Genomic DNA, 13,565 nt, shown 5'->3' with positions numbered 1-13,565 from the left:
AAAGCTACACGACGAGAGACTTTTCATTGTTATCAATAGAAGGATGGAGATGAATGTAGTCAATCACAATGACAACGCAAGTCTGAGAAAAAGTATTGGAAGCCCATGCAACTAATTTTGTTTTGAAGAATGTATTATTTTAAAAGTTATTAGAGGCATTTTCCAACATGCATAAATATGTGAGTCTGTTGCAAAATTTAAGGGGAGCTTTAATATATATATACAGCTGCGGATCCAGGATATGATCAAGGGAGGTGCTACACCATAGTTTGCAGTTTTATTCAGTGTAAAGAGATAGATAGAATAGAGATAGATAGAGATAGAAATAGAGATAGATAGGATTGAAGCCCATTTTATCCAGTGTATACCGGAGCGTCAAGGGGGGGGGGCTATATATACCACACTTATTCTGTAAAGATAAGAGATTGAGTTTATGAACCTCCTAATGAAATTCTGCGTACGTCATTGGATATGAGGTACAAATATTACAGGTAAAATAATAACGATTTTGTCATTGCATTATCATAGGTCCAGCTCACATACAGAACTATTTAATTTAATTTTGCATAGTTTACTTAGCACAACAAACACGGTGTTTACGAAGTGCAATATTATTCATGTTCCCAATACTGTCCAAACTACAAATATTTCTTCAATTTGAATTTTTGAACCGATTCTGTAAAAATTACTTCGTTACATACTCATTAACAAATATAACAGTGTGATTTGAAATGAATATAAAATACTACCATCTAACATTTCCTAAGTGTAACAATCTGATTTTGATCATATTTGGCAGGTATATACTACACATGAAATAAACGAATACGTGTTTTTGTTATTTTCTGCGGAAAAACGGTTTTAGGGGGCAAAGGCCCCCACTCAAAATTTTGAAAGTTGATACCCGAAAGGCAAGAAGAAGTGGACCGAAGTGAATGAAATTGTGTAGAGATATTGTAGAAGTAAAATGAGGATATACGTGTTTCGTATTTTCCTGGAAATAAGAAGGTTGGGTGGGGCATATACCCTTGCAATCCTTTGATTAAGAAAAATATGAAAAGTGCTAATAAGTATACATCAGAAGTGCCTAAATGACATGAAGAATTGAAACGAAACTGTGTTTAAAGACAATACACCAAAAATAAGCGAAGAGGTGTTTTCTTTTGTGGGGGGAAAACTGCGTTGAGGCCAAAGCCAACTCCGGAAAAATTAAATATTACCGTAGAAGCACAGGAGGGAGTGGACCGAAGCGAATGTAATTGTGCATAGATATTGTATATGTAAAATAAGGCAATACGTGTTTCACAAGTGTCCCTTCCGATTTGCTTCAAATTTGGCACATCAACAGTAAGCACAAAGAGTATAGCGTATTTTATAGTATCTCGGGAGACGCGTTTAACCCTTACAATGTTTTCCCGCATGAACAAAAACACATGCCGATTTATTTTCTGTTTACTGTTCATGTGCCAAATTTAAAGCAAGTTGGATTTGGACACTTGGGCAACGCGAATTAACTTATTTTACATATACAATATCCATACACAATTTTATTCGGTTCGGTCCATTCCTTCCTGCGCCACTATGGTAATATTTACTATTTTCTCAGATGGAGCCTTCCCCCAACACTGTTTTTCCGCACAAACACGTGTTCATTTACTTGTGAATTTTCCTTACACAAAGGTTCATTGCAATTCTCCATATACTTTAGGAACTTCTGACGTATACTGATTTTCACTTTTGATGTTTCCTAATCAACGGGTCGGAAGAATCTGTGCCCCACCCAACCGATTTTTTTAAAGGAAAAGACGAAGCACGTATTCTTTCATTTTACGTCTACAATATCTGTGCACAGTTTCATTCACTTCCGTTCATTTCTTGCCTTTCAGCCGTCAACTTTCAAAATTTTGGGTGGATGCTTTTGCTCCCTAAAACAGTTTCTCCGCATAAAATAAAAAGAACCGTATTCGTTTATTTTTTGCGTATTGTCCCTACACAAAGTTTCATTGCAATTCTTCATGTTCTTTAGGCACTTCTGACATACTGTTATTAGCACTTTTGATCAAAGTTCAAAGTTGATTCATGATCAAAATTTGGAGGGGTTCGTGCTCCACCCAACCCTTTCTTCTAAGAAAATACGAAACAGTATTCCCTCATTTTACGTCTACAATATCTGTGCACAATTTCATTCACTTCGATAAACTTCTACTTGCCTTTCGGGCGTAAACTCAAAATTTTGGGTGGGAGTTTTTGCCCCTGAAACCAGAAAATTAAAAAAAAAAAAAAAACGTATTTGTTTATTTTATGTGTAGTAGCTATCTCCCACATTTTATCAAAATCGGAGTGTTACACTTGGGAAGTGTTACATGTAAGTAATGATTGAAGAGTTAACTAGCTTCATTCATCGTATATTTATATTATTTATTAACTTATAAAATAGAAACAGATAATATTTTCATCATGTACTGAAATTCAAGTATACATTCGAAATCGATCATTTCTAAAGTAAGTGAGATTTTATTCTACCATTCATTTTTATCACCAAGATATAGACTATAGTGTTTAACGTAGAATTTAAATCACACGTGCTCCTACTGGGAATCGAACCCTGGTATCCTGTGTGCGTAAGACGCGTTTGCTAATTGTATATTCACAAAAATGCATGAAATTTCACAAGTCTAGCCGGAATCGAATTTACTGAACCTCTTGTGAGCTCTCTCCGCCTTAAACCTACCGTATACAACAATCGACTATTATCTACTTCTTGGCATCACTTACGTACTTGTATGTCATGTCGCATGCTTGCTTTTACTATAACATTTCAGGTGTAAATCAATTGCCAATGTAGTTCAGAATAACTATTCATCCTCTAAATGCTAATGCTAATGTTAATAATAATAATAATAATAATAATAATAATAATAATAATAATAATAATAATAATAATAATAATAATAATAATAATAATAATAATAATAATAATAATAATAATAATAAAAGAAAGCTACGTTAACATACTACATCAGGTGTTATTAAATTTCGAACTTGTAAAGTGCATTATTTTTTCCTTCACGGTAATTTGTATCTGAGCGTCGCAAAGAATGGATCGAAAATGTATATACAACGAAATTGTCCTTGAAACAACATGAGTCAGTCTTTTCTTGTGAACGGAGCTCCTCCGTGGCTAAGGGGTTAGCGTACGCGCCTTTGGCGTGGGAGACCCGGGTTCGATTCCCGGCGGGAGCTCATGTGGTTCGGATTCCACGTTAATCAGTAGGTCCACGTCTCATATAGCCTCGCTGCTGAAAGGGACGCTAAACTAAAATCAACTCAACTCAACTCTTTTCTTGTGACAGGCAAATCTTCCCTTCTACTTCATCATGTAGAGTGCAAAAAAGAAGAATATTGTGAGAGTCTCTACCTACCACGCACCTCCTTTCCTCTCCCTCTGACTGCAAGGAGGTAGAGAGAAAGCACGTTTATTCAGTCACGTTAAAAGTGTGATTGCCATATACGTAAGGGCAGGCGTTTAAAGGTGTGTTCTGTGAAGCAGATTAACGCGAGAAAGAACCAAGCCAGATCACGTGAACAATGGGTGACATCAAGCATCGTGGCTTACGCTATGTTGCCAAATCTTTTAGGGAAATCAATTCAGGTTGCACATTAAAATAACTAAATTTTTAATTCGGTTGTTCGTTATCCCTTTACAGGAATAAATAAATATCCATAATTATTTCTTATTAATTGCTATTCTTCGCATTCATTGAGAAGGCACGTGGCTTTGTGACTATAATACAAAACCGTTTCTGGTCCATCATATTTTCAGTTCACAACATAAAACAATAGAACAAGTACCAAACTGTTTAACTACTGAGACACGGGGATCGCCAGAACGTATTGAAGCTGTGTTAGTAGATAATTTCAGGGAACGGCTGAAGCAACAGCTACAACAATGATGATCTCTAGGAAAGTGGCAGGAGTTACAGAAAATGTGAGCGTTTCCAGAAGTTTACAAACGACCAACCTCGTAATAACGATTGAAAAGAATATATTTTTAAAGTCAATTATGTCATACTTGTTAGTTTTTCTTACCTAAGAAGTCTTCCTGCTTCTCGTGATCTGTAAATGTCGCACTGATGTAGTGGTCCATAATGGCCTGCTGCTTCACACAGAGCCTTATGGAACTGAAACTGGACTATCGTACTCACAAAATATCTGAAATAAAAGCAATAAATCACATTATTACTTCAAATTTCGATTTTTTCCGAACATGATAAAATGGTGGTGGCTTTCTCACTTGGGTATATATTTATAGTGGCAAACTAAGATAGAATAAATGAAACCTATATCCAATATCATGCTTAGTAGGCCACACATAGGCAACTGGTCAGTATGGATGGGTATTGGGTTTGCAAAGATAACGTTGAAATATAGGTTGGCCCAACGTGGTTTGAAGGGTATGATTAGCCAACTAACCATTTTCCATCATTTATCCGACAGTTTCGACTTCGCAATCCTAATCGCAACGACACTTCTTTCGTAGAGGTTGCGTTGGCAATGAAGTTGGTTGGCAAATGTTCAACAAAGAGGCTAATTGCAACGTATGACCAACGATGCTAGTTAGAGAGATTACTGTTTCTCTCTGACGGGCTCTCTACAACTACTAATTAAGGTTCAGTAATAATAATCTGTTACTACTAAATACTGATAAAATTACTTATTTGATATTGTCACCTACTTTTGTTGGACAGCCAATGAATAAATCACTAAAATTGAATAACTATGACAATATTATAATGTTTCGTTGTAAATATCTTACTAATGAAGAAAAATAAAACATTCAGCAATAAACATCGATGATCATTTAAAACGAAATTTATTTTATTTACTTATTTTTATTTTATTTTATTTATTTTATTTTATTCAACACAACAGGCTCTAGGCCCAGTTACAGTGTTGTTCCTTACAAATACATTTATCCTTAGTTATATATATATATTTAAAAAAGGTTATACATTTATATATTTTCATTATTACATATTTTTAAGGCTATTCTTGTATACTGTCTCCGACATTCCAAAAACATCTATAGAAGTAATCCTTTCAATTGCATTGTAGGAAGCACTCATTCTCCATATAGGAGACTTAGCGAGGATATTTGTTCTTGTCTTTCTGCAGTAAAATGTACTGCTATTTCCTACGCGGGTTTTACCTGATGGGACATGCAATTGAACCTTCGAAGTAAGACTGGGACAGTCAATTTTACCATGTAGTAATTTGTGTAAAAATAAAAGATCTGTATGTTCTCTCCGTTGTTCCAACGTGTTCATATTGAGGTTTTGTACTATTTCTGAATATGACTCGTATTTTGGATACATACCAGTTTTTGTATAAGCAAGTAATCTCAAGAATTTTGATTGTATTCTCTCAATCATATCTATGTGTTTTTGTGCTTTTGGTGACCAAGACAGAGTCGCATATTCTAATTGCGATCTCACAAAACAAAAGTAGAGTTTGTAACAAGATCGATTGGCATGAATTTTTAAATCAACCCTCGCATTTCCTCAACTCCGATTCTTGAAAATGAAACGCTACCAGTTAACATTTGGAGGAGAATAATGCTCAGGAATTTGTCACCCAAAAGGTGCCTCCCTTTTCCAGACAGCCCTGCTTCTCCCGTCAGTCCATATAAGGTAGAGGAATTTAGCTACTCTCGTGCTGAACGCCCACGCACCAAATCCTCATGACGATGACAGATTTTTACGTGACAATGTAAAATCTATTAATAATCGTCAATCCTACGACTTATTGGAACGATCAGTGTTTTTAATGTGATTTTTATTAACCTATGAATCATCTATTATATATTATTAACAATATAATAAAGCAAAAATTTAATGTTTTCTACGAACTTTATTTTAGTCTCCTAGTGTATTCTTGCGCTGTTAACTGGCAACGATGTGACGCGCGAAGAACCGAGGAGAGCGTCGATTTCTGCTAAACGACTTGGACGTATTCAACACAAGCTCTCATGTGGAATTAGTCAATTCAATTGAATACTCTTTCTAATAGTGCTAGCCAAATTCGTATACTTAATAGTTGTGATATTGTGAAATCAATAATGTCTTTTATCGTATTATTGTAATGAACATCTTTACATTTGAAATGAATGAAGGAACTCCTCATTGAGGTTTCGTGCATTCCAGAAATGAAACCATCTAACCAAGTTATCTTCAGTTAGCAGTGGAGATTAAATCTTCCTTATAAACATTTATCGGTGTTCACATCATTACGTCCGCCTATTATAGATATCGTGCGCGTTAAAAGTGTCGTCCCGAAATCTTTTACAAGGGCCAGTTTACCGTTGAATGAAAAATTATTCATAATTTGCAAATGTTATTATTGTTTTCAATCATATGTAATTCGTGTAGTGAAAGTGAATATCAATACAGTGTTAACCTTTAATATTTGTTATTTTTCCTAAAAGTGAAAATAATGATAACAAGATGTGTTTAATAAGTTATGCTTTCCTTTTAGTGGTTGAAATGTGTATAAGTGAAACGCACGTCAAAAAGGTAAGGTATTCCTAAGCAGTGAAGGGCAAACACTACTTTCGTCTCTCACTACTCATCTGGCGTAAATTTCACATGGCTGTCCCACCTTGTATTCTTTACAGGTATTGACCAGCATATCTTGGAGCTGACGCAACAGCGACGGTGGGTAGACGGTAAATGTACCTAATTGGTGTAACGCCCGAATCCTAGGACCGAGGGGGGGGTAAAGACACTTGTTTTGTCACCATTTTCTTACGTTAATTTATTAGTCTGTGTAAATGAATGATATATTAAGGAACACTCTTTAAAAAGATCGAAGGTTCGGATCCCAATATTATTATTAGTTGGTCTTCTCAAAATGGAACAAATAGTGAACGAACCCGGCACTCTTATAAATGGCGCCCGAACAGGGACAAATAATGAACGAACCCGGCACTCTTATAAATGGCGTACCGACCAAATACAGATGTTTTAGTGGAGAGAAAGTGGATTTTTGAACTTCACTGCATTGTATTCAATGACAGTTTAGTAATTTGCATGTTGTATTTTCAAGCATAATATTTTACAATGTCAACGCTTAGTGAAATGGAAACACTGCTTGAAGCGGTGAAAAAATTGTCCGCAGACTTGGCTGCAACTAACTAAATATTAAAATCAAATCATAATGAGTTGACCAAACAATTTGATAATCTAAAAATACAAGTGGTCGAATTACGCGAAAAGGTTGAAAATAATTCTCAGGAGCTGTTAAATCAGCCAAACACTGCTGTACAAACGCAGGTAGGTTCCAGTTTATGCATACAAGAATGTGAAACAACCACTGAAAAGGCAGATTGTGAATCTAGCAATTAATGTTCTACGAAAGAAATATTTCCTTGCATTCTTTTACATGTAGTGTCACTTACATTTTTATATTTTTGTGTTCATTTTAGAAATCCACGTACAAAATGCTAGCCCTGAAGTTAATGAATGTAAGAGCACAGATAGAGTTAGACTACGCTAACGTAATAAATAAATACAAATATAGTACTGTTCCATTTTGCTTAACAGACGAAAATCATATTCACGAAGAAATTAAATGTCGACTAAAACCAGGGAATTCGTGTTACTATTCGGTTCAAAATCTCTTGTCGTCGCGAATTCTGTCGAGGAATTTGAAGCTTAAAATATATAAAACGATAATCATGCCTGTTGTTCTGTATGGTTGCGAAACATTGTCGGTTACTCTGAGGGAAGAACATAGACTGAAAGTATTTGAGAACAGGATCCTGAGAAGAATATTCGGACCCAAGAGGAACGAGAATGGGGAATGGCGAAAGCTTCATAACGAGGAACTACATAGTTTATACGGTTTACCCAACATTGTTAGGGTCGTCAAGTCTAGGAGGCTTAGGTGGGCAGGTCATGTAGCTAGAATGGAAGAAAGTAGAAACGCTTTCAAAGTCCTGACTGGTAGACCCATAGGAAAACGACCATTAGGAAGACCTAGGCGCAGATGGGAGGATAATATTAAGATGGATCTCGCAGAGATAGGAATACAAAGTAGAAACTGGATGCAATTAGCTAAGGATAGAAGTCAGTGGAGAGCTTTTGTGAACGCGGCACTGAACCTCCGGGTTCCATAGGCCATAGAGTTAGTTAGTTAGTTAGTTAGTTAGTTAGTTTTAGTTAGTTCCATTTTGCTTAGAAGAGTTTCAAAATGTTTTAGGTCTCAATGTAGAAACTCATAGTTTCAATAGAGTAGCGAAACTTGCAATTTGTGAATCTGTGTTTAATTTTAATTGTGAATATAGGAAAAACGTAGAAAAGGAGATCAATCTCCGCGTACGTGGTATTAGAAAAACTGCGCAGTACCAAAAATTGAAAGAGAAGTGTGCTCGCGGCAAGTATATAGATTTTAGCTATGTAGGCAGAAAGTTGAAACTTCAATGTGATGACGTTAATATCAAAAATAAAGTCATTGAAATAATAGTTAAACGGCTACAGAGAAAGTATTCTGATGATAGTTCTTTTAGTGATCATGATAGTACGTCCAAGGGAGAGGAGAAAGAATTATTTTCAAGTAATGTTGAAAATTCTCCTGAAAGTGTTACTAGTGGTATCAAGTCTATCCTCAAAAAACGTAGCAAAGATGTCAGTTTACATACTATGTCAGGTAATGTGGGTCAAACCGAAAAGGAAAATAAAATTCCGAAAAAGGTCAAATTTGCAGATGAAGTAAATGTGGACCCGTTAGCATATGTTCGTCATAGTTATCGTTTTGAGGTTAGAGCTAAAAGTTGTAAGAGGAAATTGGAAAATGTTGCCGATGATACTGATTCTTATCCAAATCCTGTTAAAAAAAGGTAGGTTATCTGAAGTCCAAGAGTCGCATTTTGTTCAAATTAATGAAAGTGAAAATGTTAGGTGGAATGAGTTGTTTCAGTTGTTGGATAATAATACTGTACAATTACAAAGCATTACAACCAAACTGGAAAGTATAGCTGTTTTACATAGCAATTATGTATGTTCTCAAGGGAATGAAGTAAGTATCAAATCAGCCAGTGTAAATACAAACACCGTGCATGTTGACTTCATGGGGACTACCTCCAATAGTAGTACGAGTATGGTTAGCATAACCAACACTAGGGAAATCAAAAGTGATACTGTTATAGTATTTTAGACGAAATTAAAGTCTGCACTCGTCCCTTATGTGAAAGGAAGTGGGTGGATCAGCTGTTTCCCCCCTCCGGCTCAATGCTACTTGTTCATAAAAGATGTTTGTCTATAAGTCCTCTAATTTTTGTGGTGTATACACGGCAGATTGAAAGTCACCCTAGAGTAAGATGCATTAGGCAACCAGTTAAGATTGATGAGTTGCGTTATTTTTCCATTGGTAATGTATCTTTAGTGTTGCTAGAAGGTACAGTATGTACACTTGTAATTGTATGTTTTAGTAGAAATGAAACCACTCCATGTTTGCTTGACATACATCGTGCAACTCGTAAATCCATGAAATCTAGATTCAGAAAAGGTAAGGAAAAGTATATTGAACCAAATGAGAACGTTCAGATTGACTATCCACCAACCAACACTTTGTACTCAACTCGAAATGTTATTGAGAAATTTAGAAACAGAAATTTTTGTTTGGAAAGCAAAAAAGGTAAGCAAAGGTTTTTCCACCGTGCGAAAATGAAAAATAACCTGAAAATCTGCAAAAAAGTGCGTAAATTAAGCAAGGTATTACACCTACGAAGAAAGCATAAATTCTTCGCAGTCAGTAGTCGCAACGACACTCAATGCATAAATGTTCAGAGCGTACAAACCAATTACAAAGTATCAACTGGTTTTTATAGTAAGGTAGTACAAAAATTTGGTGCTTACAGACCATTACGTTCTTATACTAAGAAAAATCAATGGATGCCCAGTATGGAAGTTAAAACTAAAGTCTTTAAATGCATGAGAATTTTACTCTATGATGTTGTACTAAATCCAATACGAAAAGGAATTGGGTAAGCGAGATTAACACATAGTCGGATTGCCCATTTTCCATATTTTTGACCTTGCAATGAAAAGTAAATTTTGGATACATTGCAGAAACTTTTGTACAAAATTTCTTTTATTGTTAGTAATTATTTTTCATACTATAAATATTTTTCAACACTGTTAGTATTTTACAAAATTTTGAATGTTAAAATAAAATTAATAATATTTTATTGCGTGTATCACGTTAATGGCAATAGCCGATAGATTCAGGAAAATTGTGAATATTTTTTTTTGCTTCACATATTGTTGCACCTCATAAGATATTGAAAATGTTGGATTAGAGATAACATTTTTAAAATCTTGATATTTCGAATATACATGATACGAAAGTACTTGTAATAGCATATTTTTTTGTTAATGCATTCACAACGAAATTTAATTTTTCGAATCATGGAAAATATAGTATTTCTTTTCGAAGTGCAAGAGTGAATTTGCGTACTGAAAATTTTCAAATATAGTGAAAGGAAATAAATTTAAAATGTGAAGATGTGGAAAATTTATATGGAATATTCCATCACAGTGTTTTAATTTTACAAAATTAAAAATATGTTGAATCAAAAATTTAAATATTTTGGTAAGAAACCGTTCGGTAATAAAGCTAAATTATTACATTTTAAATTAACAAGTTAATTTTCTCAATTTATAAACAACAATCATGCGTCAACTAATAGTAATGTATATTTACAATGTGTTTCGTCAAGTTATTTTGTTTTACCTAATCAGTATGCCTCTGGGATTACTAATCAGCTGAGGATACTTGAAGTTTGGTGTGGTAAGTTATTGTAGTATTGTTTTACACCTGTACCCACCTTCATGGCGCGTTGTTTAGTTGATAAGAAAATTCAATGAGATATCGTAACATACATAAGTACCAAGTAAGTTGTGTATTTGCTATTTATTAGCAATTGGTATTGTACTTACCTTATATTAATCTTTTCGTTGAATACGAAAATATTTCAAGCCTTAACTTGAAAATATGGAAGCAAAGGTCCCTCCAATATTATGGGTTATTCATATTATGTAATGCCCGGAGTAGGCAATTTTCGTATTAGTCCCCTCTATATTATTTTTAAATTTTACCCAAATATTCTATCTCTTCACTTTGCTTCGGGGATGGAAACATATTAATAAATAATTGGGGTAGGGTCTTGCTAATTTAATGTAGGCAGTATATTTTTATATACTTTGAGCGTGACGAGCTCACATATGCCCAGTCTTTCATTTCATAGTAAATGAAATATTTTTAGTGTTATATTTACATATGTGCTTTTAATAAGTAATTTTGATAAAAAATAAACCCATTGTGTGCACTATATCGTGTTTTAGATGTGTTGAATTACTTTGAACATTCTTGATAAATATTTTGTGTTAGTATGTCAATGAAAGTACACTTTTGAATTTTATGAATAATGTTGATGTTTTCAGTGTAATAAATTTTTATGCATTTAGTAGTGAGGAATATTTTATCTTCATGAAAAGCAAAATCACGATAAGTTGAATTATTTAGTGATATATGCATTGATATTGTGTGTTTATTTTAGAATAAATGAGTATTACTACAGAATACTAAATCAATTATTAATATTTTAAATTTATTGGTATACATTTAGTTTGTACTATTCATATTTTGTTGAGCATTCTTAAATGTGGCATTGAATACGATACCTTACCAAACTTAACAAGTTATTAAATGTGATATTTTATTGAATACGGTATTGCATTGAATGTATTCACATGTTTATATAACTTGGTTTGAATTTTGAAAGACATTATGAAGTACAATGTTGAATATTGAGTTAGAAATCAGTATTGATTTATATTCAAACATTGAAATTATCTTTGTGTTTACATTCCAAAGGATAATTAAAATAAAAGACTTAAAAGACATTTACGAAATGGCCCTCGCGTTATCGTAAATGGCCTTCGCGTTCGTTATTCTTCAAATTCCGCGACCATGCGTGTCCGAGTGAACTTACAAACTGTTATTCTTCAATGTGAACAAACTTAAAATGACATTAACCCTCTATGGACTAATGGAGTGCTGTGATTGCTGTTGTGTTGAAGTGTGACTAGGAGGACTTGGATTCCAGGGTTCTTGCCCACTTTTGTGATACTTTCAGTGGACAGTCCGTTGGCCGCCATTTGTAACAAGATGGATTGGCATGAATTTTTAAATCAACCCTCGCATTTCCTCAACTCCGATTCTTGAAAATGAAACGCAACCAGTTAACATTTGGAGGAGAATAATGCTCAGGAATTTGTCACCCAAAAGGTGCCTCCCTTTTCCAGACAGCCCTGCTTCTCCCGTCAGTCCATATAAGGTAGAGGAATTTAGCTACTCTCGTGCTGAACGCCCACGCACCAAATCCTCATGACGATGACAGATTTTTACGTGACAATGTAAAATCTATTAATAATCGTCAATCCTACGACTTATTGGAACGATCAGTGTTTTTAATGTGATTTTTATTAACCTATGAATCATCTATTATATATTATTAACAATATAATAAAGCAAAAATTTAATGTTTTCTACGAACTTTATTTTAGTCTCCTAGTGTATTCTTGCGCTGTTAACTGGCAACGATGTGACGCGCGAAGAACCGAGGAGAGCGTCGATTTCTGCTAAACGACTTGGACGTATTCAACACAAGCTCTCATGTGGAATTAGTCAATTCAATTGAATACTCTTTCTAATAGTGCTAGCCAAATTCGTATACTTAATAGTTGTGATATTGTGAAATCAATAATGTCTTTTATCGTATTATTGTAATGAACATCTTTACATTTGAAATGAATGAAGGAACTCCTCATTGAGGTTTCGTGCATTCCAGAAATGAAACCATCTAACCAAGTTATCTTCAGTTAGCAGTGGAGATTAAATCTTCCTTATAAACATTTATCGGTGTTCACATCATTACGTCCGCCTATTATAGATATCGTGCGCGTTAAAAGTGTCGTCCCGAAATCTTTTACAAGGGCCAGTTTACCGTTGAATGAAAAATTATTCATAATTTGCAAATGTTATTATTGTTTTCAATCATATGTAATTCGTGTAGTGAAAGTGAATATCAATACAGTGTTAACCTTTAATATTTGTTATTTTTCCTAAAAGTGAAAATAATGATAACAAGATGTGTTTAATAAGTTATGCTTTCCTTTTAGTGGTTGAAATGTGTATAAGTGAAACGCACGTCAAAAAGGTAAGGTATTCCTAAGCAGTGAAGGGCAAACACTACTTTCGTCTCTCACTACTCATCTGGCGTAAATTTCACATGGCTGTCCCACCTTGTATTCTTTACAGGTATTGACCAGCATATCTTGGAGCTGACGCAACAGCGACGGTGGGTAGACGGCAAATGTACCTAATTGGTGTAACGCCCGAATCCTAGGACCGTGGGGGGGTAAAGACACTTGTTTTGTCACCATTTTCTTACGTTAATTTATTAGTCTGTGTAAATGAATGATATTTTAAGGAAGACTCTTAAA

At 34.4% G+C, this 13,565-nt stretch overlaps 1 protein-coding gene across 2 annotated transcripts in view; it reads right to left on the bottom strand.

Annotated features, from left to right (window-relative positions):
• LOC145668092 (angiotensin-converting enzyme-like) overlaps positions 1 to 13,565 on the bottom strand; it is a 326,884-nt gene that overhangs the window by 7,975 nt on the left and 305,344 nt on the right. For both annotated transcript variants that reach the window (XM_081735610.1, XM_081735609.1), the window contains exon 13: positions 4,090 to 4,212. In XM_081735610.1, the coding sequence (XP_081591736.1) occupies positions 4,090 to 4,212 (123 nt within the window). The remainder of the gene's footprint in view (positions 1 to 4,089; positions 4,213 to 13,565) is intronic.

The sequence above is a fragment of the Thermobia domestica genome, chromosome 13 (assembly GCF_964235325.1).
Source record: "Thermobia domestica chromosome 13, izTheDome1.hap1.1, whole genome shotgun sequence".
Lineage (NCBI taxonomy): Eukaryota > Metazoa > Arthropoda > Insecta > Zygentoma > Lepismatidae > Thermobia > Thermobia domestica.
Note: the sequence above shows the minus strand (reverse complement) of the source record. Positions and strands in the feature narration are given on the sequence as shown.